The 26,243-nt window shown below is 52.0% G+C and overlaps 1 protein-coding gene and 1 long non-coding RNA gene across 2 annotated transcripts; both read left to right on the forward strand.

Annotated features, from left to right (window-relative positions):
- Positions 1-16: 16 nt before the first annotated feature.
- PPP1R10 (protein phosphatase 1 regulatory subunit 10) lies at positions 17-26,243 on the forward strand. The gene is made up of 21 exons (XM_058857291.1): positions 17-148; positions 572-1,214; positions 5,514-5,632; positions 5,767-5,853; positions 7,455-7,590; positions 8,410-8,461; positions 9,152-9,229; positions 9,339-9,509; positions 10,478-10,577; positions 11,416-11,525; positions 12,007-12,107; positions 13,199-13,343; positions 14,777-14,932; positions 15,962-16,208; positions 18,590-18,665; positions 18,789-18,986; positions 19,745-19,859; positions 20,443-20,529; positions 20,654-20,821; positions 21,044-21,109; positions 26,075-26,243. The coding sequence occupies exons 3-21, from the start codon at positions 5,526-5,528 to the stop codon at positions 26,182-26,184; spliced, it is 2,310 nt and encodes a 769-aa protein (XP_058713274.1). The 5' UTR covers positions 17-148; positions 572-1,214; positions 5,514-5,525; the 3' UTR covers positions 26,185-26,243.
- LOC131588406 (uncharacterized) lies at positions 9,529-10,342 on the forward strand. Its single transcript, XR_009279580.1, has 3 exons — positions 9,529-9,709; positions 10,019-10,133; positions 10,165-10,342. It is a non-coding gene; the product is annotated as an uncharacterized LOC131588406 (long non-coding RNA).

Genomic DNA, 26,243 nt, shown 5'->3' on the forward strand with positions numbered 1-26,243 from the left:
TGAGGGCCCCGCGCAGGCGCCGTTGGGCGGCTTAACGGGAAGGGGGCGTGGCCAAAGCCGGCCGAGGGGGCGTGGCGAGGCGCGGGGCGTGGCCGGGTATAAAAAGCCGCTCCCGGCGTTGCCGCTGCCATTCTGAGGGCTGGTGGAGGTGAGTAAAGAGCTGCGCTGGGCCGGGGAATTTCGGGCGGGGCAGGGGGCGCGGGGGGGGATTTTCCCCTTTTTTTCGGTTTTGGGGGGGCTCTTGAAACGCCAATTATCGTTTGTTTGGGGAAAAACGCGGCTTGCCCCGTCCCAAAGCCCCTCCGGGGCCGTTGCCGCCCTCACGTCCCCTCAGAGCTGAGCCCCCCCCCCCACCCCTTCCAAGGGCGTTTCCTCGTTATTTTTTTTCTTTTTTCCCCCCTTTAAAACTCTAAATTCTCCCCGGGGATAACAGCTTCTAATCGTTTCGTGTCTTTTCTTCCTCGCTTCTAATTTCTTTTTTTTTTTTCAATTTTTTTCCCTTTTTTTTTTTTGTCGTTATGCCCATCCCCCACCTCCCCCCTCCTTTTTATTTTTCCTTTCCCCGCTCCAGGTTTGGTTGGTCTTGAGAGACGCCGTCGCCTTTACCACGAGAGAAAAACCAATACAAACAATACAAAATACAATACAAAACGCGAACAAAACAACAATATATATATATCTATATATATACAACAAAGAGGGGAAGGAAAAAACAGGTTTTCTCTCCCCCTTTGCCTTGAAGAGCCGCCGCAGCCTCTCCGTCCTTTGGACCGTCCTTGGAAGCCGTTCCAAACCCGAAGGAAACTGCCACTTTAAAAAACATATTTCCCTCTTCTTTCCCCCAAAAAAACAAAGGCAAAACCCACTTTTTTTTTTGAGCAAAAAAAAAAAAAAAACCAAGCAACTTTTTTTTTATTTTTTATTTTTTTTTTTTATTTTTTGGTTTCTAGCTCGACCAATTTAGCTCGATCCACTGCTTTAGGGCTTTTAAAACAAACAAAAAAACAAAACCAAAAACCCAAAGGAAAAAAAAACCCTTTTAAAAACAAAAAAAACCAAAACCAAAATAACCCGTCAAGCTGCAAAAAAAAAAAAGTTGCTGCGTTTTTTTAAAGCCATGATTAAAATCAAACGAATTTTTTGGCTCTAACACCACCTCCAAATGCCAAAATCCAAACCTTGAAGCGCTGTCGGCTGAGAAAAAAAATTGGATAGTAAGTGTTGAATTTTCAGCAGGCTCCCCCCTCCCCCTTTAAAAAATACAAAAAAAAAACTCCTTAAAAAAGCTGATTTTGTCACAAAGAGCAAAAATAATGGGAGGAAGAGCCCCCCGTGTGCTTGAGGAGGACGTGGGCTGTGCCTAAAGGTGGTGAAAGCTGGAAATTTTGGGGGGATTTCGGGAGAAAAAAAAAGGTTTCGGAGGAGGAGGAGGGGTCCACGAGCAGCTCCCACGGTTTAAAAAACAAAAAGAAAACCCCCCCAAAAAAAACCCCAAAAAAACCTCAATAACCTCCCAAAAAGCTGGAAAATGGCCCCAAAAAAAAACCCCCAAAACCACCCCAAAATCGCGCGGTGGGGGAGACGGAATTTGGGGAATTCGGGGAATTTTCGGGGCATTCCCGGCGAGCAATCTGTACATAAAGATTGCAAAAAAAAAAAAAAGCAAAATAACCCAAAAATGGGGATTTGGGGAGGAGGGGGGGGGAATAGAAAAGGGAGGAAAAATCCGCGCGGTGTTGGGGAGGGGAGGATTTGGAAAATTTCAAAGAGAAAAAGCTGATTTCTTTCCTATTTTTATTTTTTAGGTGCCATTTTAGGATTGTTTTTTGCGCTGAGAAACGCGGGGTGGGGAGGGGAGGTGGGGGGTGGAAAAAAGAGGTTAAAAAACGGGGTTTGGGTGGAAATTTTGGGGTGAAATTTGGGGTTGTGGGGGGGGGGGAGGTCGCAATCTAGCAATAAAGATTGCTAGGCAGGCCGAGCTTTTCCCAAATCCTGCTTTTTTTCCCTCAGAAAATCACTTTAAACCCCCTCCCCCCCCAAAAAACCTTTCCCAGGGCAGCTCCAAAATGGCGCCCGCTCTTTGTTTTCCAAAATCCGGATTTTTTTACCTCATTAATTCGCGGTTTTGGGGGGTTTTTATTTATTTATTACAGCTCCCCTCAATCCTTGTTTTTATTCCCCCCCCCCACAGTGAATTTTGGGGGTGTTTAATCCCAATCCTGGCGGTTTTTTTGGTGGATTTTGGTGGTGGGAAAAGGGGGATTTAACAGATTTCTCTTTGTCGCTTGTGTCTGTGTTTGCCACCCCCACCCCCTCTTTCTAAACCCCCCCAAAATTCCTTAAAAATTCCTAAAAAAACCCTCAAAACCCCCCCCAATTTGGGGGATTTTTTTTTTATTTTGTTGTTTCCCAGCTCTAAAATGGCGCCGAGGCCTCGCCGTTGATGCCCCTCCCACCGTGGGGGCCCCCCCTTAAAATTCCATTTTTCCCCCTTTTTTTAGCCCCCCCTTTTCCCAAAATCCTTTTTTTTTTTAACCCCCCCCCACCTTCAACCCGCAGGACCCACAAAATTCTCTTTTTTTCCTTCTTTTTTTTTTTTCCACAGGATTTTTAATTTTTAATTTAATTTTTCCTCTTTTCTCTGTTCCTTTTTCTGCTTTTTTTAGGGGGAATTTCAGGGGGGTTTTGGGGAATTTTGGGAGGGGGGGAGCAGTGTCCTGGAGCCTTTAATAACCTTGAATTTATCGCCACAGGGAAATGCTACCACTGGCCTTGGCCCCCCTTTTCCTCACACAATCCAAAACAAAAAAACCAAACCAAAACCAAACCAAAACAAAAAAAAATAGGAATTTTGGGAGGGAAAACACCCCCAAAACTCCATTTTTTTCCCGATTTTCAATGGTTTTGCCCCGTTTTTGCAGCTTAGGAAGCTTTACCTCAGCAAAGGGAGGGAACAGCCACAACCCGGGTAAGCAAAATAATCCTTTTTTTTTTTTTTTTTGTAATATTTTAATTTTTTTTTTTTTTTGGGGCTTAATTCAATTTCACGGCCTTTGGATCCAGGGTTTTTAAAACATTCCAAAATTCCCTTTTTTTTCCCCTCCCCTTTTCCCTCTCCTGGTGCATGCGGCAGTCGGGAGTTGGGTTTTTCCTTTTTATTTTTTTTCTTAAATCCCCAAAATTCCACGGATTTGGGCAAAAAAACTGCAGAGATCCCTTTGGAGAATTCAGATTTTTGGGGAATAAACCCATTTATTTGGCATTAATCCCCCCTAAATTCCATTTTGTACCCAGTGGTAGCATTTCCTATTGGGGGGGGGGTACACGGGCAGCCCCCCCCTAAATTTTCCCCCCCAAAAAATCGCCTTTTTTGGGGGTAAAATGAGTCAAAAATGCTGTAAAATCCTAATTTTGGGGAGGGTGGGGGTCAGGCCTTGACACACCCCATGTTCCCCCCCCCAATTTAATGGCTTGGGAATTGTCCTTCCCCGTTAAAAATGGGATTTTTTCCCATTTTTGGGGGGATTTTGGGGTCCCCCTGCTCATTTAGGGGGGGGCAGGTCTGGCTTTGCCTCTGTGGGACCCCAAAAATGAGGAGGGGGACCCAAAAATCCTTTGGGGGAGGGGGTTTTGCCCCTCCCCCACTGCAGGACCTCTCCCCCCCGTTGATTTTGGGGGGGGGGAGGTCAAAGGTTACAGTGAAAATTTGGGGTTAAATCTCCAAATTTGGGGGTTCCCCCTCATTTTTGGGGAGGTTTGTGCTGGTTTAACCTTTTCTTGTGTTTTTGCAGAGGGGTGGCTTTGTTGACCTCCCCCTAATTAATTTCTTCTCCTAATTGGGGGCTGCATCCTTTAATTAATTAGCACTGGGGGGGAGCGTTTAACGAACCCCAGCTCTGGGTGCTGCCCCCACCCTAAAAACTAAAATTTCAGGGGGGTTTTCACCCCCAAAAATTGAAATTTTGGAGAGGTTTTAACCCCAAAAAACCTCCCCAGCTCCTCCCCTTGTCCTCATTAAGGAAACTGGGTCATAATTAAGCTTTAATTAGTGGTGATTAATGATGTCAGAGCCTGAAACCCCCCCCCCAGGAAGGGGAGGGGGGACTCGGATTGAGGTCAATGAGCGTTGGGTCATTAAGAGGGGGATTGGCCTTAATTAATGAGGTGTTAATTAATGGTTGGTTCGTTAGTCAGAGGGTTTAATTATGGCCTGAGTTGGGGGGGGGGTGTGACACCCCCAAATGTGGCTCCTCCTTAAGTGGCAGCTTGTTAATTAACCCCTGGTTAATTAAACTTGGGGGTGGGGGAGGGCTGTGGTTGAAAAGCCCTCTTCTGCTCGTTAATTAACAAAAAAAATTAATGAATTTTTGGGGAAAAACTGTTGGAAATGGCAGATTTTGGCTCGTTAATGGCTTAAATTCACTTTTAAATTAAAAATTTCGGGGTGGGGGCTCAAGGTTCGTTCCCCCCCCTCACGTGTGCGACCCTAAATCCTCATCCCTGCTGTTAATTGAGCTAATTAATTCATTAATTAATAAATGAGGTCACTGGAATGGCATCAGAGGGGGAGGGGGAGCTGTGACTCCCCCCAGTGTCCCTTGGGGGGGTCCCTGGGACCCTTTTTTTGGGGACAATTCCCAGGTTTTGGGTCATTTTCCAGCTTTTCGAGGTTGATTTTGGGGGTTTCGGAGTTGGTTTCCCATTTTTGGGGTTTTCTCTCCTTTTCCTGTGGTTTTCCATCGTTTTGGGGTCGATTTCCAGCTTTTTGGGGCAGTTTTCCTGCTTTTTGGGGCCTATTTCCAGCTTTTGGAGGGCCATTTCCTGGGATTCGAGGCCGTTTTCCATCTTTTTGGGGTCAATTTCCAGCTCTTCGAGGTCGATTTCCCCTTTTTCCTGTTGTTTTCCAGCTTTTTGGGGTGGTTTTGCACTTTTTAGGTTTGATTTCCTCTCTTTGGTGGCGGTTCCCAGCTCTTTGGGGTGCTTTTCCTCCTTTTTGGGGCAGAATTCTGTGATTTTCAGCTTTTTGGGGCGGTGCTTAGCTTTTTGAGGCTCATTTCCAGCTTTTTGGGGTCGATTCCCACCTTTTCAGGGATTTTTCCACTCTTCTGATGTGTTTTCCCAGCATTTGGAGTTAATTCCTCTCATTTTGAGTTCAATTTCCTGCCGTTTTCAGTTCAATTTCCTGCTTTTTGAGGTTGATTCCCAACTTTATGGGGTTCTCCACTTTTTTTTTGGGTTTATTTCCGTATTTCTCTTTTTTAGGGCAGATTTTCATCTTTCAGGGTAAATTTCTAATTTTCTAGGGGCAGTTTCCCCATGTTTGGTGTTGTTTTTCAGCTTTTTCAGGTTGATTTCCTCATTTTCAAGGCAAATTTCCCTTTTTTTCAGTGCTGGTTTTGCTCTCATCCCTCGTTTTACCCCCGGAATTTCTGCGTGCCGTGATTTTCCCAACTCTCCCCCCATTCCTAACCCTGTTTCTTCTCATTTTTTCCCATTTTTTCCCATTTTTCCAGGCTGTTCCTGCCATGGGCTCCGGCCCCATCGACCCCAAGGAGCTCCTCAAGGGCCTCGATTGTTTCCTGGGCCGGGATGGGGAGGTCAAAACCATGGATGGCATCTCCAAAATATTCAGGTGAGACCCCCAAAACGCCCATTTTTGGAGCTCCCATAATTCTTTTAAAAATTAACAATTAATTAATATTAATAATTAATATTAATAATTAATATTAATAATATTAATAATTAATATTAATTGCTGTTAATCAGCCTCATGAAGGACTCGCAGAAGATGGTGAGTCGCTGCATTTACCTGAACATCCTCCTGCAGACCCGGGCCCAGGACATCCTGAACAAGTGAGTGGAATTTTGAGTCAATTTTGGGTGGATTTGGGTGGCCTCAAGGTTTTCTTGGCCAGACCCTTCCAGAATTCCCAATTTTTTCCCTCAGATTCATCCTGGTCAAGGAATCACAGAGAAAAGTGAATTTTAGGTGGATTTTGAGTGGATTTTTTGGGCATTTTGTGTGGGTTTTGATGGATTCTGGCTGGATCCTTCCAGAATTCCCACATTTTCCCCTCAGATTTATCCTGGCCGAGTAGCCAGACAGAAAAAAAAGGATTATAATTGGGTTTAGGTGGATTCCAATGAGATTTTTTTTGTATTTTGGGTGGATTTTGATGGAATCAAGGTTTTCCCAGATGGATCCTTCCAGAATTCCCACTTTTTCCCCTCAGGTTCATCCTGGCCAAGTAACCACACAGAAAAGCAGATTTTAGGTGGATTCTGAGGGGATTTTTTTTGGATTTTGGGTAGATTTTGATGGATTTTGATGGAATCAAGGTTTTCCCGGATGGATCCTTCCAGAATTCCCACTTTTTTCCCTCAGGTTCATCCTGGCCAAGTAACCACACAGAAAAGCAGATTTTAGGTGGATTCTGAGGGGATTTTTTTTTGGATTTTGGGTAGATTTTGATGGAATCAAGGTTTTCCCAGATGGATCCTTCCAGAATTCCCACTTTTTCCCCTCAGGTTCATCCTGGCCAAGTAACCACACAGAAAAGTGGATTTTAATTGCATTTAGGTGGATTCTGAGGGGATTTTTTTTGGATTTTGGGTAGATTTTGATGGATTTTGATGGAATCAAGGTTTTCCCAGATGGATCTTTCCAGAATTCCCACTTTTTCCCCTCAGGTTCATCCTGGCCAAGTAACCACACAAAAAACCAGATTTTAGTTTGGTTTAGGTAGATTCTGAGGGGATTTTTTTTTGCGTTTTGTGTGGATTTTGATGGATTTGAGTTTCTCCCAGATGGATCCTTCCAGAATTCCCACTTTTTCCCCTCAGGTTCATCCTGTCCAAGTAACCACACAGAAAAGCAGATTTTAGGTGGATTCTGAGGGGATTTTTTTTTGGATTTTGGGTAGATTTTGATGGATTTTGATGGAATCAAGGTTTTCCCAGACAGATCCTTCCAGAATTCCCACTTTTTCCCCTCAGGTTCATCCTGGCCAAGTACCCACACAGAAAAGCAGATTTTAGGTGGATTCTGGGGGGATTTTTTTTTTAATTTTGTGTGGATTTTGATGGATTTGAGTTTCTCCCAGATGGATCCTTCCAGAATTCCCACTTTTTCCCCTCAGGTTCATCCTGGCCAAGTAACCACACAGAAAAGTGGAGTTTAGTTGGGTTTAGGTGGATTCTGAGGGGAAATTTTTTTGGATTTTGGGTAGATTTTGATGGATTTTGATGGAGTCAAGGTTTTCCCGGCTGGATCCTTCCAGAATTCCCACTTTTTCCCCTCAGGTTCATCCTGGCTAAGTAACCACACAGAAAAGTGGATTTTAATTGCATTTAGGTGGATTCTGAGGGGATTTTTTTTGGATTTTGGGTGGATTTTGATGGAATCAAGGTTTTCCTGGCTGGATCCTTCCAGAATTCCCACTTTTCCCCCTCAGGTTCATCCGGATCGGGGGCTACAAGCTGCTCAACACGTGGCTGACGGGCTCCAAGGCCGCCAACAACGTCCCCTTCCTGCAGCAGCTGCTGCTCACCCTGCAGCACCTCCCGCTCACCGTCGACCACCTCAAGCAGGTCTGGGGGGCTTGGGGACACCTGGGGACACCTCACGTGGCTTTTGGGGACACCTGGGGACATTTGGGTGGCTTTTGGGGACACCTGGGGACACCTCACGTGGCTTTTGGGGATACCTGGGGACACCTGGGGACATTTGGGTGGCTTTTGGTGCCTCTCAGGTGGCTTTTGGGGCCTCTTGGGGACACCTGGGGACACCTCAGGTGGCTTTTGGGGCCTCTCAGGTGGCTTTTGGGGCCTTTGGGGACACCTGGGGACACCTCACATGGCTTTTGGGGACACCTGGGGACACCTGGGGACATTTGGGTGGCTTTTGGTGCCTCTCAGGTGGCTTTTGGGGCCTCTTGGGGACACCTGGGGTGGCTTTTGGGGCCTCTCAGGTGGCTTTTGGGCCTTTAGGGGCCTCTCAGGGTCAGGGGACACCTCAGGTGGCACCTGGGGACACCTCAGGTGGCTTTTGTGACTCCCAAAGTGGCTTTTGTCTCCTTAAAATGACATTTGAAATCACCAAAATGGTTTTTGTCCCACTCCAGAGTGTTTTTTGTCCCATTTAATGCCCTTTGAGGGGGTTTGGGGACACTCGGGTGGCTTTTGGGGACACTGGGGTGGCTTTTGTCCCACTCCAAGTCATTTTTGTCCCATTCCAAGGTGGTTTTTGTCCCATTTAATGCCCTTTGAGGGGGTTTGGGGACACTGGGGTGGCATTTGTGACTCCCAAGTGGCTTTTGTGTCCCCTGGGTGGCTTTTGTGACCCCTGGGTGACCTTTGTGCCCCTCAGGGTCCCTTTTGTCCCCTCCTGAACCTTCTGTTCCTTTCCAGAACAACACGGCCAAGCTGGTGAAGCAGCTCAGCAAGTCCAGCGATGATGAAGGTGAGCACAGACCCCCCCAAAATCCTCCTGGGACCCCCAAAACCTCCCTCAGACCCTCCCAATCCACCTGGAACCCCCCAAAAAACCCCTCAGGATACTGAAAACCTCACAGAGACCTCTCAGACTCCCCAAAACCCTCCTGAGATCCCCAAAACCTTCCTCAAACCCCTTTCAGGATCCCAAAATCCTCTCAAACTGTTCTCAAAACTCCTTTCAGGATCCCAAAACCCTCCTGAGACCCCCCAAATCCCCCAAAACCTTCCTCAAACCTCCTCAAACCCCTTTCAGGACCCTAAAACTCACCCTGAGACCCCCAAAATCCACCAAAAACTTCCTCAAACCTTCTCAAACCCCTTTCAGGACCCCAAAAACTCTCCTGAGACCCCAAAAATCCCCTAAAACCTTCCTCAAACCCCTTTTAGGACCTTAAAACCCACCCTGAGACCCCCAAAATCCCCTAAAACCTTCCTCAAACTCCTTTCAGGACCCCAGAACTCTCCTGAGACCCCCAAACTCCCCTTCAGACCCCATAAAACCCCTTCAGGCCCCCCAAAACCCCCCTGAGACCCCCCCAAATCCCATCTCAAACCCTCCAAATCTCCTTTAGGGCCCCACTCCCTACCCCCTGCTTGATTAATCAGTGATTAATGAGCGATTAATTAACGATTAATTCTCAATTAAACCCCTCAGAGCTTCGCCGCCTGGCCTCCATCCTGGTCAGCGACTGGATGGGGGTGATCCGCTCCCAGAGCAGCTCTCAACCCACAGGTGAGCCCCAAAATCCCACGGAATTACCCCAAAAATTCCTTCCAAATCCTCCCAAATCCCCTCACTCCCCCTTTTTTTTTATCCCCCCCTGCCCCTTTTCCCACCCCAGAACGGGACAAAAAGAAGAGGAAAGAGGAAAACAAAAGCAAAACCCCCGTCCCGGAGAAACCCCAGGAGGCCAAAAATGAGGCCAAAAACGAGGAAATGCCGGAAAAAAAACGGGAAAAACCCAAATCCCTGCGGACCACGGCCCCCAGCCACGCCAAGTTCCGCTCCACAGGTTCGGATCCGCAGGATTTCTGGGAATTTGGGGAATTCTGGGATTTGGGGCTGAGCTGGGAGGAGTTTGGGGCTGGTTTTGGGAACTTAGGACTGGTTTTAAGGGAAATTTGGGGTTGGTTTTGGGAATTCGGGGCTATTTTGGGGGAATTTGTGGTGGAACTGGGGGAGTTTGGGGCTGGTTTAGTGAATTTGGGGTTGGTTTTGGGGAATTTGGAGCTCTTTATCGGGGTTTTTTCTATTTTGGGGGAGTTTGGGGCTGGTTTAGTGAATTTGGGGCAGGTTTGGGGTTGGTTTTGGGGAATTTGGAGCTCTTTATTGGGTTTTTTTCTATTTTGGGGGAGTTTGGGGTGGGTTTGGGGCTGGTTTAGTGAATTTGGGGCAGATTTGGGGTTGGTTTTGGGGAATTTGGAGCTCTTTATTGGGTTTTTTTCTATTTTGGGGGAGTTTGGGGTGGGTTTGGGGCTGGTTTAGTGAATTTGGGGCAGATTTGGGATTGGTTTAGTGCAGATTTGGGGTTGGTTTTGGTGAATTTGGAGCTCTTTATTGGGGTTTTAGCACTTCAGGGCCATTTTAGGGTTGGTTTTGGAGATTTTTGGGGCTGTTTTGGTGGAGTTTGGGGTGGGTTTGGGGCTGGTTTAGTGAATTTGGGGCAGATTTGGGATTGGTTTAGTGGATTTGGGGTTGGTTTTGGTGAATTTGGAGCTCTTTATTGGGGTTTTAGCGCTTCAGAGCCATTTTAGAGTTGGTTTTGGAGCTTTTTAGGGCTGTTTTGGTGGAGTTTGGGGTGGGTTTGGGGCTGATTTAGTGAATCTGAGGCAGATTTGGGATTGGTTTTGGTGAATTTGGGGTTGGTTTTGGTGAATTTGGAGCTCTTTATTGGGGTTTTAGTGCTTCAGAGCCATTTTAGGGTTGGTTTTGGAGCTTTTTGGGGCTGTTTTAGGTATTTCTGACCCGTTTTTCCCTCAGGGCTGGAGCTGGAGACGCCGTCGCTGGCGCCGGTGAAGAAACTGAACTCGGCTTCGTCCGACAAATACAGCCTGAAACCCGTCCCGGTCAAGAGGCAGAGGTGGGATTTGGGGACATTTTGGGGGTCTCAAGGCTATTTTGGGAGGATTTGGGGACATTTTGGGGGTCTCAAGGCTATTTTGGGAGGATTTGGGGACATTTTGGGGGTCTCAAGGCTGTTTTGGGAGGATTTGGGGACATTTTGGGGGTCTCAAGGCTGTTTTGGGAGGATTTGGGGACATTTTGGGGGTCTCAAGGCTGTTTTGGGAGGATTTGGGGACATTTTGGGGGTCTCAAGGCTATTTTGGGAGGATTTGGGGACATTCTGGGGGTCTCAAGGCTGTTTTGGGAGGATTTGGGGACATTTTGGGGGTCTCAAGGCTGTTTTGGGAGGATTTGGGGACATTTTGGGGGTCTCAAGGCTGTTTTGGGAGGATTTGGGGACATTCTGGGGGTCTCAAGGCTATTTTGGGAGGATTTGGGGGCATTTTGGGGGTCTCAAGGCTGTTTTGGGAGGATTTGGGGACATTTTGGGGGTCTCAAGGCTATTTTGGGAGGATTTGGGGACATTTTGGGGGTCTCAAGGCTGCTTATGGGGCATTTTGTGGCTGGTTTTTGGGTCTCAGGCCCATTTTGGGGACCATTTTTGGGATCTGTGGGTCATTTTGGGAGGATTTAGGGAGAATTTTTGGAGTCTCAGGGCCATTTTGGGGATTTTGGAGGCAATTTTAGAACCACTTTGGGGGTGGTTTTGGGGCAATTTCAGGGATTTTTTTGGGGGTCTGGGGTCTGTTTTGGTGGCAGTTTTGGACCTATTTTGGGGGGGGTCAGTTCTGAGTTTTTGGGGGGATTTTGGGGTGATTTTGGGGTGGTTTTGACCCTTGTTTGTTCCCCCCCAGTGCCCCAACAGCCCCCGGGGAGGCTCCTCTGGCAGAGAAGAAATACAAACCCCTGAACACGGCCCCGAACGCGGCCAAGGAGATCAAAGTGAAGATCATCCCCCCACAGCGTGAGTTTGGGGCCATTTTGGGGCATTTTGGGACACCTGGGTGCCATTTTGGGGTTCATTTTGGGGTTTCTTTTTGGAGCCATTTTGGTGCAATTTTTGGTGCCATTTTGGGCCATTTTGGTGCCATTTTGGTGCCATTTTGGGTCATTTTTGAGACATTTTTTGGGTCAGTTCGGTGCCATTTTGGGTCATTTTGGTGCCTTTCGAGGTTTCTTTTTGGTACCATTTTTTGGGTCATTTTGGTGCCATTTTGGGATCATTTGGATACCATTTTTAGGGTCATTTTGGTGCCATTTTTGGGTCATTTTGGTGCCAATTCAGGCAATATTTGGGACCTCTCCAGGTGACACTTTCAGACCCATTTTTGTGCTGGATTTGGGATCCCTTTTAGGGCCGATTTGGGCGCCATTTTGAGGCAGGTTTGGGACCCATTTTGGGGTGAATTTGGGGGTTTTTGGTGACCCCTCTGTGCTCTCCTCAGCCATGGAAGGCCTCGGGTTCCTGGACGCCCTCAACTCTGCGCCCGTCCCCGGCATCAAGATCAAGAAAAAGAAGAAAGTTCTGTCCCCGACGGCGGCCAAGGTGAGGGACGTTTTGGGGACATTTTGGGGCTTTTTGGGGACATTTTGAGGAACATTTTGAGGCCATTTTGGGGGCCATTTTGACGTCATTTTGAGGGACATTTTGGGGGACATTTTGGGCCCATTTTGAGGGCCACTTTGAGGGCCATTTTGAGGCCATTTTTGGGCCATTTTGAGGCACATTTTTGGGCCATTTTGAGGCCATTTTGGGGCCGTTTTGAGGCACATTTTTGGGGCCATTTTGAGGCCATTTTGGGCCCATTTTTGGGCCATTTTGAGGGACATTTTGGGCCCATTTTGAAGGACATTTTGGGAACAACTTGAGGAATTTTGGGAATGCTCTGGGTGCCATTTTTACAAACACTTCAGGTGTCATATTCTGGACTTTCTGGTGGCCATTTTGGGGCTTTTTTGATGAAGGCTTTGGCAGCCATTTTGTGAACTCGGGGCGCCATTTTGTGAACACTCGGAGTCCCTTTCTGTGGGACAATTTGGGGCCATTTTGAGGGACATTTTGTGGCCATTTTGAGGAACATTTTGAGGGACAATTTGGGGCCATTTTGAGGGACATTTTGGGGGACATTTTGGGCCCATTTTGAGGGACAATTTGGGGCCATTTTGAGGGACATTTTGTGGCCATTTTGAGGCCATTTTGAGGGACAATTTGGGGCCATTTTGAGGGACATTTTGGGGCCATTTTGAGGGATATTTTGAGGGACAATTTGGGGCCATTTTGAGGGACAATTTGGGGCCATTTTGAGCGACATTTTGTGGCCATTTTGAGGGATATTTTGAGGGACAATTTGGGGCCATTTTGAGGAACATTTTGAGGGACATTTTGGGGCCATTTTGAGGGACATTTTGGGGTCATTTTGAGGAACATTTTGAGGGACATTTTGAGGCCATTTTGAGGAACATTTTGAGGGACATTTTGAGGCCATTTTGAGGAACATTTTGAGGGATATTTTGAGGGCCATTTTGGGGCCATTTTGAGGGACAATTTGGGGATGTTTCAGGAGCCATTTTGGGACCACTTTGGGCATCATTTTGGGGTAAAACCTCCCCGTTTTAACCCACCTGGTGCCTCCCCAGCCCAGCCCCTTCGAGGGGAAGCCGACGCCGGAGCCCAGCACGGCCAAACCCTCGTCCCCGGAGCCGGCGGCCGCAGAGCCCATGGACACGGAGCGGCCGGGAACGCCCGTGCCGGCCATCGAGGTGCCCGAGCCCATGGACACAGGTGAGGCTCTGGGGACACTTTGAGGGGGTTTGGGGACACTTTGTGGGGGTTTGGGGACACTTTGAGGGGGTTTGGGGACACTTTGAGGGGGTTTGGGGGTGTTTGGGATAGTTCAGGGTGGATTTGGGGACACTTTGAGGGGGTTTGGGGGTGTTTGGGATAGTTCAGGGTGGATTTGGGGACAGTTTGAGGGGTTTGAGGACACTTTGAGGGGGTTTGGGGACACTTTGAGAGGTTTTGGGACAGCTTGAGGGGTTTTGGGGACACTTTGAGGGGGTTTGGGGGTGTTTGAGATAGTTTAGGGTGGTTTTGGGACGGTTTGAGGGGCTTTGGGGACAGTTTGAGGGGTTTGGGGACAGTTTGGGGGTGTTTGGGATAGTTCAGGGTGGGATTTGGGGACACTGAGGGGGTTTGGGGGTGTTTGGGATGGTTCAGGGTGGATTTGGGGACAGTTTGAGGGGTTTGGGGACACTTTGAGGGGGTTTGGGGGTGTTTGGGATGGTTCAGGGTGGATTTGGGGACAGTTTGAGGGGTTTGGGGACACTTTGAGGGGGTTTGGGGACACTTTGAGGGGTTTTGGGACAGCTTGAGGGGTTTTGGGGACACTTTGAGGGGGTTTGGGGGTGTTTGGGATAGTTTAGGGTGGTTTTGGGACGGTTTGAGGGGCTTTGGGGACACTTTGAGGGGGTTTGGGGACACTTTGAGGGGGTTTGGGGACACTTTGAGGGGGTTTGGGGGTGTTTGGGATGGTTCAGGGTGGTTTTGGGACGGTTTGAGGGGGTTTGGGGACAGTTTGGGGGTGTTTGGGGACACTTTGAGGAGTTTTGGGACAGCTTGAGGGGTTTTGGGGACACTTTGAGGGGGTTTGGGGGTGTTTGGGATAGTTTAGGGTGGTTTTGGGACGGTTTGAGGGGTTTGGGGACAGTTTGAGGGGTTTGGGGACACTTTGAGGGGTTTGGGGACAGTTTGGGGGTGTTTGGGGACAGTTTGAGGGGGTTTGGGGGTGTTTGGGATAGTTCAGGGTGGGATTTGGGGACAGTTTGAGGGGTTTGGGGACAGTTTGAGGGGGTTTGGGGGGTGTTTGGGATAGTTCAGGGTGGATTTGGGGACAGTTTGAGGGTTTTGGGGACAGTTTGGGGGTGTTTGGGATAGTTCAGGGTGGGATTTGGGGACACTTTCAGGACCTGTGGGACACTTTGGGATTGGTGGCCATTTGGGGGTGGTTTAGGGACAATTTGAGCGGATTTGGGTCCATTTTAGGAGCACTTTGAGCTCCTCTTTTGGGACCATTTTTGACCCCACTTCAAGTCCCCTTCTGCCAACAACCCAGGCGCCATTTTGGCGTCACTCCCCCTTTCCCTGGGCACATTTTGGGTTCAAACCCCACATTTTTGGGATCCCCCTTTTGCTGATGTCCCCCACTGTCCCCTCAGGCTCCTCAGAGGCGGGGGGTGACCCCAAGGCCAGCGATGTCCCCTCCGAGGGGGGCCCGGCCCCGCGCAGGCCCCGCAAGAAGAAATCGGTGTCGTGGCCCGAGGAGGGGCGGCTGCGCGAGTATTTCTACTTCGAGCTCGACGAGACCGAGCGAGGTGAGCCCAAAACCCCCGGAATTTACCCCAAATTTTCCCCCAGGATCCCCTCAGCCCCTCCCAGGGATCTCTGGCTCAGTTTGGGAACCATTTCAGGGCAATTTTTGGGTGACTTTTCTGTGGGAACCTCTTGGCGCCATTTTGGGATCGTTTCCGGGGACATTTTGTGCCGTTTTGGGGTCGTTTCAGGGACAGTTTGAGTTCATTTCTGTGAACAGTTTTGAGGGATGCATCGGGTGCCATTTTGAGAACACTTCAGGCATCGTCTTGGGTCGTTTTTGGTGCCATTTTGTGGGAATATTTGGGTTTTATTTTATGAATATTCTGGGAACAATCTACATGCATTTTAGGGAACATTTGGGCGCCATTTTGTGGCCACTTTGGGCGCCATTTTGTGGCCACTTTGGGCGCCATTTTGTGGCCACTTTGGGCACCATTTTGTGGCCACTTTGGGCACCATTTTGAGAACACTTTGGGCACCATTTTGGAAGCTCTTTGAGCACCATTTTGAGAACACTTTGGGCACCATTTTGTGGCCACTTTGGGCGCCATCTTGTGGCCACTTTGGGCGCCATTTTGTGGCCACTTTGAGCACAATTTTGAGAACATTTTGGGCACCATTTTGTGTGCAGTTTGGGAGCCATCTTGTGGCCACTTTGGGCGCCATTTTGTGAACACTTTGGGCACCATTTTGTGTGGAGTTTGGGAGCCATCTTGTGGCCACTTTGGGCGCCATTTTGAGAACACTTTGGGCACCATTTTGTGGCCACTTTGGGCGCCATTTTGAGAACACTTTGGGCACCATTTTGTGGCCACTTTGGGCGCCATTTTGGAAGCTCTTTGAGCACCATTTTGTGGCCACTTTGGGTGCCATTTTGTAAGCTCTTTTGGCACCATTTTAAGAACACTCTGAGCACCATTTTGAGAGCACTTTGGCCGCCATTTTGAGAACACTTCCAACCCGGGCAAACCAGAGCAGAGCAATCCCAGTATTTCTTTTCACCAATCCCAAATTTCCTCCCCTCACAGTGAACGTGAACAAGATCAAGGACTTTGGCGAGGCCGCCAAGCGGGAGATGCTGAAGGACCGGCACGCCTTCGAGACGGCGCGGCGCCTCAGCCACGACTCCATGGAGGAGAAGGTGCCCTGGGCCTACCCCAAGGCCCTGGATCTGCCGGCGCCGCTCGTCATCCCCGGCAGCGGCAGCCGCGAGCGCTTCACGCAGGCCGAGCGCGTCAAGGGCATCCTGCAGGAGATCTTCCTCTCCAAGGAGAGGTGAGCGGGAATCCCGGCGGGATTTACCGGGAATTTGGGAACGGAAGAGGTTGGAAGATCCCGGATCTCATTCTGGAGCTGCTTGGGAATGGGGGATTTGCAGTGTTCTGAGCCTGGGGTGTCAGGGTTGCTGAGGGTGATTTGGCAGCCATTTTGAGGAGACTTTGGGCACCATTTTGTGAGGGCTTTGGGCGCCATTTTGTGAGGCCGCTGGGCACCATTTTGTGACAGCTTTGGACACCATTTTGTGACAGCTTTGGGCGCCATTTTGTAAGGACTTTGGGCACCATTTTGTGACAGCTTTGGACACCATTTTGTGAGGCCTTTGGGCGCCATTTTGAGGAGACTTTGGGCGCCATTTTGTGAGGGCTTTGGGCACCATTTTGTGACAGCTTTGGACACCATTTTGTGAGGCCACTGGGCACCATTTTGTGAGGGCTTTGGGCACCATTTTGTGAGGCCTTTGGGCGCCATTTTGTGAGGCCGCTGGGCACCATTTTGTGACAGCTTTGGACACCATTTTGTGAGGGCTTTGGGCGCCATTTTGTGAGGGCTTTGGGCACCATTTTGTGACGGCTTTGGACACCATTTTGTGAGGCCACTGGGCACCATTTTGTGAGGGCTTTGGGCACCATTTTGTGAGGCCTTTGGGCGCCATTTTGTGAGGCCTTTGGGCACCATTTTGAGGAGACTTTGGGCACCATTTTGTGAGAGCTTTGGGCGCCATTTTGTGAGGCCGCTGGGCACCATTTTGTGAGGGCTTTGGGCACCATTTTGTGAGGGCTTTGGGCGCCATTTTGTGAGGGCTTTGGGCGCCATTTTGTAAGGACTTTGGGCACCATTTTGTGACAGCTTTGGGCACCATTTTGTGAGGCCACTGGGCACCATTTTGTGAGGGCTTTGGGCACCATTTTGTGAGGGCTTTGGGCGCCATTTTGTGAGGCCTTTGGGCGCCATTTTGTGAGGGCTTTGGGCACCATTTTGTGAGGGCTTTGGGCGCCATTTTGTGAGGGCTTTGGGCGCCATTTTGTAAGGACTTTGGGCACCATTTTGTGACAGCTTTGGGCACCATTTTGTGAGGCCACTGGGCACCATTTTGTGAGGGCTTTGGGCACCATTTTGTGAGGGCTTTGGGCGCCATTTTGTGAGGCCTTTGGGCGCCATTTTGTGAGGGCTTTGGGCACCATTTTGTGAGGGCTTTGGGCGCCATTTTGTGAGGGCTTTGGGCGCCATTTTGTAAGGACTTTGGGCACCATTTTGTGACAGCTTTGGGCACCATTTTGTGAGGCCACTGGGCACCATTTTGTGAGGGCTTTGGGCACCATTTTGTGAGGGCTTTGGGCGCCATTTTGTGAGGCCTTTGGGCGCCATTTTGTGAGGGCTTTGGGCACCATTTTGAGGAGACTTTGGGCACCATTTTGTGAGGGCTTTGGGCACCATTTTGTGAGGCCTTTGGGCGCCATTTTGTGAGGCCGCTGGGCACCATTTTGTGACAGCTTTGGACACCATTTTGTGAGGGCTTTGGGCGCCATTTTGTGAGGGCTTTGGGCACCATTTTGTGACAGCTTTGGACACCATTTTGTGAGGCCACTGGGCACCATTTTGTGAGGGCTTTGGGCACCATTTTGTGAGGCCTTTGGGCGCCATTTTGTGAGGCCTTTGGGCACCATTTTGAGGAGACTTTGGGCACCATTTTGTGAGAGCTTTGGGCGCCATTTTGTGAGGCCGCTGGGCACCATTTTGTGAGGGCTTTGGGCACCATTTTGTGAGGGCTTTGGGCGCCATTTTGTGAGGGCTTTGGGCGCCATTTTGTAAGGACTTTGGGCACCATTTTGTGACAGCTTTGGGCACCATTTTGTGAGGCCACTGGGCACCATTTTGTGAGGGCTTTGGGCACCATTTTGTGAGGGCTTTGGGCGCCATTTTGTGAGGCCTTTGGGCGCCATTTTGTGAGGGCTTTGGGCACCATTTTGAGGAGACTTTGGGCACCATTTTGTGAGGGCTTTGGGTGCCATTTTGTGAGGGCTTTGGGTGCCATTTTGTGAGGAATTTGGGCACCATTTTGTGAGGGCTTTGGGCACCATTTTGGGGATTATTTCAGCCTCTTTTTGGGGATGCCCAGAGCCTTTTTTTAGGAACGCTTTTGGTGTTATTTTGGGAATTATTTCAGTGACATCATAGCTGCCGTTTTTTGTCACTTTGAGCCTCTTTTTGGGGACCATTTTGGGGGACACCCAAACCAGTGGAGAATCCAGTATTTGTGGCACACGCAGAGCTGGAAAACCTAAACCTGGAGATGTGGGCTAGGAACCTTTTTGGGGGGCCCCCAGATGCTTTGGGAATCCCAGAAAAACCCACTGACCTTTTTTCCACCCCTTCAGCATTCCCGACAGTCCCCACGAGCCCGATCCGGAATCCTACGAGCCGCTCCCACCCAAACTCATCCCCTTGGACGAGGTAAGCCCTTAAAAAAAAAAATAAAAAAAATTTAAAAAACACTAAAAAAAAAAACCCTAAAAAAAAAATCCCAAAAATGCTTTTCCTGACCCCACCCCCCTTTTGTGCCCCCCCCCAACCCAGGACTGCTCGGGCGAGGACGGGGCCTATCCCGAGGGGCTGGATCCCGGGAATTCCGCGGCCTCCCCGGAGCCGGGGGCGGGGGCCAAGCTGCCCCCAGTCCTTGCCAACCTCATGGGCAGCGTCGGGGCGGGCAAGGGCCCCCCAGGACCCCCCCAAAACGCCCCCATCAACATGCAGGAGATCCTCAGCTCCATCATGGTAACACCCCCAGAAAAACAACCCCACGAAATTTGGGGAGGGTTGGGGCGGGGAGGGGGTGCACAAATTGGGGAGGGGGAAATCCCAAAAATGGGGTGGGGGGCTGTCAAAAATTTGGGGTTATAAATTTGGGGATCACCCCTCCCCTCCATTCGAAATTCCAAATTTGGGATGCCTCAAAATCTCAGGGGGAGGCGGGGTCACAAATTGGGGAATCACCCAAAATTGGGACACCCCAAAATCTGTGGGGTCTGCACACACTGGGGGGGGGAATAAAAGGGTGGAACCCCCATTTTCCCCTTCCCTCACTGTCTTTTTTCCCCACCTGTTTTTCCCTCTTTTTTTCCACATTTTTTTCCCCCTTTTCCTACTATTCCCCCCCTTTTTCCCTCTTTCTTCCTCCTTTTTTCCCATTTTCCCCCCTCCTTTTTCCCATCTTTTCCCCCCATTTTTTCCCATCTTTTTCCCCCTCTTTTTTTCCATCTTTTTCCCTTATTTCCCCTCTTCCCTCACCTTTTCCACTTTTCCTCCCCTTTGTCCTTGTATTTACCCTTAATTTTTCCCTGTTTTTCTCATTTATTTTGCTGGTTTTCCCCTTTTTTTGCCGTTTTTCCTTGGTTTTTCCCCATTTTTCCCCCATTTTTTGCCATTTTTCCCCATTTTTTTGCCGTTTTTCCCCATTTTTTTGCCGTTTTTCCCCATTTTTTGCCGTTCCTTTGCCGTTTTTCTCTGACTTTGTCCCCGTTTCTCCCCCGCAGGGCGGCCCCAGCAGCCACAAGGCCGAGGAGCTGCTGAAGCAGCCGGATTATTCCGACAAAATCAAACACCTGCTGGGCAACCTGCAGGCCCAGCCGCCGGGGGGGCCCGGAGGAGGTGAGGGACACACCTGGGGACACACCTGGGGACACACCTGGGGACATCTGGGGGGGCTTGGGGACACCTGGGGACACCTGGGACACACCTGGGGGGGCTTGGGGACACCTGGGACACACCTGGGGACACCTGGGGGCACCTGGGACACACCTGGGGACACCTGGGGACACACCTGGGGACACCTGGGGACACACCTGGGGACACCTGGGGGGGCTTGGGGACACCTGGGGACACCTGGGACACACCTGGGGATACCTTGGGGACACCTGGGACACATCTGGGGACACCTGGGGGCACCTGGGACACACCTGGGGACACCTGGGACACACCTGGGGACACCTGGGAGGGCTTGGGGACACCGGGGGACACCTGAGGGACACCTGGGGACACTTCAGGGCCACATTTGTGACAACAAAGGTGGGGGGGGGGGGCATCGTCCCCTTAAACAGAACCTAAATGGGGATCCTCTCAATAATAATAATAATAATAATAATAATAATAATTATTATTGTTATTGTTATTGTTATTGTTATTATTATTATAAATAATATTATTATATTTATTTCTTTTTTCCTCCCCACAGTTCCCCACGGGCTGCTGGGCCCCGGCCCCATGAACGGCTTCCCCCCCCCCAAAATGCAGCATTTCCCCCCGGGGGGGCCCATGCCAGGTAAGAGCCCCCTCCCCAAATTCCTGAACTGAAACCCCCCCCTGAAGCCCCTCCCCCATCAAACCCCTCCCCCACAATCCCCCCGTTTCTGACCCCTCTTTTGTCTCTTTTTGTGTCCCCCCAGGTCCCCACGGCGGCGGCGGCGGGGGGGGCGGTCCCGGGCTCCCCCCGGGGATGCCGGGGGGTCCCCGCCTGTGCGGGCCCCCCCCCCCTCAGCGCGGCGGCGACTTCTGGGGGGAGGGGCCCGACGGGGGCGGGGGAGGGGGCGGCCTCCGAGGGGGCCCCCCCGGCGGTGGGGGAGGGGGGATGCGCGGCGGGGGGGGAGGGGGCGGCGGGGGGGGGCCCCCCCCTCCGTTCCACCGCCCCCCGCCCCGGGGGGGTCGCGGCGGCGCCGAGCCCCCCCCTCCCCCCCCTTACCGCTGCCGGGGCGGGGGGGGCAGGAGCGGGGGACCCCCCCCCAATGGCGGCGGCGGCGGCGGGGGGGGGTCCCGGGGGGGTCCTCCCCCCCCCCCAGGCGGGCACGGCGAGCACGGCAGAGACCACCCCCCCCCCCGGGGCCACGGCGGAGGCCACGGCGGAGGTAAATTGGGGGGGGGGGCCTGGCTCTGGGGGGGGCCCGGCCCAGCTTGGGAGGGGCCCGTGGGTGCCCCCTCCCCGCCCCCCCCGCCCCCGCCTTTCCTGCCCCGCTGGAGGGGGGGGGGAGGGGAGCCCCCCCCTCCCCCACATCACCCCCCCATGCAGCCCCTGGAGCCCCCCGGGCCCTGGGGGAGGGGCCCCGACTGGCGCAGACCCCCCATGGGGCTCTGAGGCGGGGGAGGGGCTGAGAGACCTCCCCCCTCCCCCATCCCCCCTCCCCAAAATGGCTGCGGGGTGTGGGGGCTGTAAAGGGACCCCCTCCCCCTCCCCCTCCCCCTCCTCGAACGGGGGTGACGGCGGTGAGGGACCCCTCCCCAAAATCCAGGGATTCCACCCCAAAACGGCTCCGGGGCGGTGAGGGGACCCCTCCCCAAAACGGGGCAGAGAGGGGACCCCTCCCCAAAACGGGGCAGAGAGGGGACCCCTCCCCAAAATGGGGCAGAGAGGGGACCCCTCCCCAAAATGGGGCAGAGAGGGGACCCCTCCCCAAAACGGGAGCGATGGCGGCGAGGGACCCCCCCCAAAAAAAAACCCAAAAAATGGGGGATGGACATTTCTCCCCCCCCCGCCCCAAAATGGCCCCTGAGGAGCGCTGGACTCTGCCTGAAAATGGCCGTGAGACCCCCCCCAAAATCGGCTGGAGGGCACTGAGGGACCCCCACCCCAAAATGGCTGAAAAAAAACCCCAAAAATACGGGGAGGGAGGAGGGACCCCCCCCCAAAACACCCCAAAACCGACCGGGGGTGGGGGAGGGGCCGTGATGGGCGGGGCATGCTGGGAAGGAAGGGGGCGTGGCCACCCGGCCGCAAAGGCCGCTGGGAGTTGTGGTTTTTTGGGGCTGTGGCCGCAGGGGATGCTGGGAGTCGCGGTTTGTGTCTCGGGGGGGGTTTTGGAGGGTTTAGGAGAGGGAGCTGCCCTGGAGGGGCCGCAGGGAATTGTGGGAGCTGTAGTTCAGCCTGTGGGAAGGGAGCAGCGGAGGATGCTGGGAGTTGTAGTCCGGCCCCACAGGGGTTTGATGGAAAGGGCCGAGACCCAGCCCAGGAGAGGCCTCTGCTGCCCGGCGGGGCCTAAACCCGGCGTGAGCGCAACAGCAAAGGACGCTGGGAGCCGTAGTTGCACAGGTACGGACAGCGAGGCACGGCGGGAGCTGGAGTGGGGCTCCCAGGACCCCCAAAGCGAGGCCTGGGATAGGCCTTGAGGCCTAAATTAACCTAAGCCTGGCTTTAACGGGGACAGCAAAGCATGCTGGGAGCTGGAGTTGATTGGGGAGCAGCAGAGGATGCTGGGAGTTGCAGTTTGGCTCCTGGGCCGGCCTAAAACCGGCCCTAAAGAGGCCCAGCGAGGCCTAAGCCTGGCAGCAAGGCGTGCTGGGAGTTGTAGTTCAGCTCCTGGAGGAGGATGAGGAGGAGCAGGGCATGCTGGGAGTTGTAGTTTGTGTTCACACTGGGCCTAAACCCGGCCCTGCGGAGGGGCCCGAGGCCTGGTGGGGCCCAAGCCGGGGTTTACCTGCAGCGCAAGGCACGCTGGGAGTTGTAGTTCAGCTCCTGTCTCTGCAGCAAGGCACGCTGGGAGTTGCAGTTCAGCTCCTGTCTCTGCAGCAAGGCACGCTGGGAGTTGTAGTTCAGCTCTCGTCTCTGCAGCAAGGCACGCTGGGAGTTGTAGTTCAGCTCCTGTCTCATCAGCAAGGCACGCTGGGAGTTGTAGTTCAGCTCTCGTCTCATCAGCAAGGCACGCTGGGAGTTGCAGTTCAGCTCCTGTCTCTGCAGCAAGGCACGCTGGGAGTTGTAGTTCAGCTCTCGTCTCTGCAGCAAGGCACGCTGGGAGTTGTAGTTCAGCTCCTGTCTCATCAGCAAGGCACGCTGGGAGTTGTAGTTCGGGGTTTTTTTGTGTGTGCAGGGGGTTCTGGGAGTTGCAGTTTTTGGGATCGGGGGCTCAGCCCCACCCCCAACATCCGCCCAGTCCCTCCCAGTTTGGGGACTGGGACTGGGGGTGGGGCTGCCCCGCTGTCCCCCCCCCCAACCCCAAAAATCTCATTTTTAACCCCTTTTTCCCCGCCTCGTCCTCCCGCGGTTGCTCCAGGAGCGTTTTTGGGGCTGGGGGTTCAGCCCCCTCCCCTCGGACAGCCCAAAATCCTCTTTAAAAACCCCCAAATCCTCCTGAAACCCCCCAAAATTCCGTCACCATCCTCATCCTCCAGAGCCGCTCCTTTGAGGCTGCTCCGGGACCATTTCGAGGCCGTTTTTTGGATTTTTGGGGGTCAGGGGTTCATCCCCTTTCTTTGAAGCCCCCAAAATCCTCCTTAAAGCCCCCAAAATTCTGTTGAGATCTCTCTTTTTTAACCCCTTCCTGCCCTTCCTCCTCCTCCTCCCAGAGCCACCATTTTGGGGCTGACCTGGGGCCTTTTTCAGGCCGTTTTTGGGCCATTTTGGGGCAGTTTTGGAGCCATTTTGGGGTCAGGGGTTCATCCCCTTCCCCTTTAACCCTTCAAAATCCTCCTTAAATCTCCCAAAATCCCCTTAAAACGTTTCCAAATTCTCCTGAATCCCCCCAAAATTGCATCCCACATCCCCCTCATGGAGCCGCCATTTTGAGGCCCTCCCGGGCCTGCTCTGCGACCAATTTGGGGCCGTTTTGGGCGATTTTGGGGCCGTTTTGGGATTGATTTTGCGGTCAGGGGTTCATCCTCCTCCCCTTTAACTCCCCAAATCCATTTTAAAACCCCCCAAAATTTTGTTCCCGTTCTCCTCCCCCTCACAGAGCCGCCGCCATTTTGAGGCCTGATTTGTGCCCATTTTGGGGCCGTTTCAGGGTCGTTTTGGGGCCATTTTCAACCATTTTTGGGCTGCTCGGTGGCTGGGGGTTCATCCCCTCCATTTCCAACCCCCCAAAATCCTCCTCAAACCTCCCCAAAACCCCCTTTTTTAAACCCTCCAAAATCTCCCCCTCACAGAGCTGCCGCCATTTTGAGGCCGTCCCGAGCCCGCTCCGGAGCCATTTTGGGGCCATTTAGGGCGATTTTGGGGCCATTTCGAGGACAGAACTTCACCCTCTGTTTCTTCTTAAACCCCCAAAATCCTCCTCAAACCTTTTTCCCCTCCCCAAACTTTTTTAACTCTTTCCCGCTTCCCCTCTCACACCGGGGCCATTTTGTGCCCTGTTGGTTCTTTTCGGGGCCGTTTTGGAGCCGTTTTGGGGTCAGGAATTCATCCTCCTCCCCTTTAACCCCCAAAATCCTTTTTAAAATCCTCCAAAATTTTGTTCCCATCCTCCTCCCCCTCACAGAGCCGCCACCATTTTGAGGCCGATTTAATCTCATTTTGGACCCGCTCCAGAGCCATTTTGGGGCCATTTTGGGCGGTTTTGGGGCCCTTTTGGGGTTAGGAATTCATCTGCCTCCCCTTTAACCCCCAAAATCCTTTTTGAACCCCCCCAAAATTGTGTTCCCATCCTCCTCCCCCTCACAGAGTTGCCGCCATTTTGAGGCCGATTTGGGCCCACTCCGGAGCCATTTTGGGGCCATTTTGGAGCCATTTTGGGGCCATTTAGGGTGATTTTGGAGCCACTTTGGGGTCAGGGGTTCATCCTCCTCCCCTTTAACCCCCAAAATCCTTTTTGAAACCCCTCATAATTGTGTTCCCATCCTCCTCCCCCTCACAGAACCGCCGCCATTTTGAGACTGATTTGGGCCTGCTCCAGAGCCATTTTGGGGCCATTTTGGGGCCATTTTGGGGCCATTTAGGGCGATTTTGGAGCCATTTTGGGGTCAGGAATTCATCCTCCTCCCCTTTAACCCCCAAAATCCTTTTTAAAACCCCTCAAAATTGCGTTCCCATTCTCCTCCCCCTCACAGAACCGCCGCCATTTTGAGACCGATTTGGGCCCGCTCCAGAGCCATTTTGGGGCCATTTTGGAGCCATTTTGGGGCCATTTAGGACAATTTTGTGGTCAGGGGTTCATCCTCCTCCCCTTTAACACCCAAAATCCTTTTTAAAACCCCCCAAAATTGCGTTCCCATCCTCCTCCCCCTCACAGAGCCGCCGCCATTTTGAGGCCGATTTAATCTCATTTTGGACCCGCTCCGGAGCCATTTTGGGGCCATTTTGGGGCCATTTTGGGCGGTTTTGGGGCCCTTTTGGGGTCAGGAATTCATCCTCCTCCCCTTTAACCCCCAAAATCCTTTTTGAACCCCCCAAAATTGCGTTCCCATCCTCCTCCCCCTCACAGAGCCGCCGCCATTTTGAGGCCGATTTAATCTCATTTTGGACCTGCTCTGGAACCATTTTGGGGCCATTTTGGGCGATTTTGGAGCCATTTTGGGGTCAGGGGTTCATCCTCCTCCCCTTTAACCCCCAAAATCCTTTTTAAAATCCTCCAAAATTTTGTTCCCATCCTCCTCCCCCTCACAGAACCGCCGCCATTTTGAGGCCGATTTGGGCCCACTCCGGAGCCATTTTGGGGCCGTTTTGGAGCCGTTTTGGGGCCATTTAGGACAATTTTGGGGCTGTTTTGGGGTCAGGAATTCATCCTCCTCCCCTTTAACCCCCAAAATCCTTTTTGAAACCCCCCAAAATTGTGTTCCCATCCTCCTCCCCCTCACAGAGCCGCCGCCATTTTGAGGCCGATTTGGGCCCACTCCGGAGCCATTTTGGAGCCATTTTGGGGCCATTTAGGACAATTTTGGGGCCATTTTGAGGACAGAACTTCACTCCCTCGTTTCCTCTTCAACCCCCAAAATCCTCCTCAAACCCTTCCCCCCTCCCCAGACTTTTTTAACCCTTTCCCGCGGGGCCGTTTTGGGGCCGGTTTTTCTTCGGGGGCCGTTTTGGGGCCGTTTTGGGGCCGTTTTGGGGCCGTTTTGGGGCCGGGGTCCGGCGCCTGACGCGCCCCCCCCCCTTTTGTCTCCCCCAGACATGTCGAACCGCGCCGTGTGCCGCCACTTCATGCTCAAGGGCAGCTGCAGGTACGAGAACAACTGTGCCTTCTACCACCCCGGCGTCAACGGGCCCCCCCTGCCCTGAAACACCCCAAAAACACCCCAAAAACACCCAAAAAAACCCCAAAACCACCCCAAAAACCC

Source organism: Poecile atricapillus, chromosome 26 (genome assembly GCF_030490865.1).
Source record: "Poecile atricapillus isolate bPoeAtr1 chromosome 26, bPoeAtr1.hap1, whole genome shotgun sequence".
Classification (NCBI taxonomy): domain Eukaryota; kingdom Metazoa; phylum Chordata; class Aves; order Passeriformes; family Paridae; genus Poecile; species Poecile atricapillus.

Bases quoted from the DNA above. Each gene is read 5' to 3' on its own strand.
- PPP1R10 (XM_058857291.1), top strand. From the start codon at position 5,526: ATGGGCTCCGGCCCCATCGACCCCAAGGAGCTCCTCAAGGGCCTCGAT. The intron at 8,462-9,151 runs GTGAGCACAGAC...TAAACCCCTCAG, and splicing joins CAAGTCCAGCGATGATGAAG to AGCTTCGCCGCCTGGCCTCC. The intron at 11,526-12,006 runs GTGAGTTTGGGG...TGCTCTCCTCAG, and splicing joins GAAGATCATCCCCCCACAGC to CCATGGAAGGCCTCGGGTTC.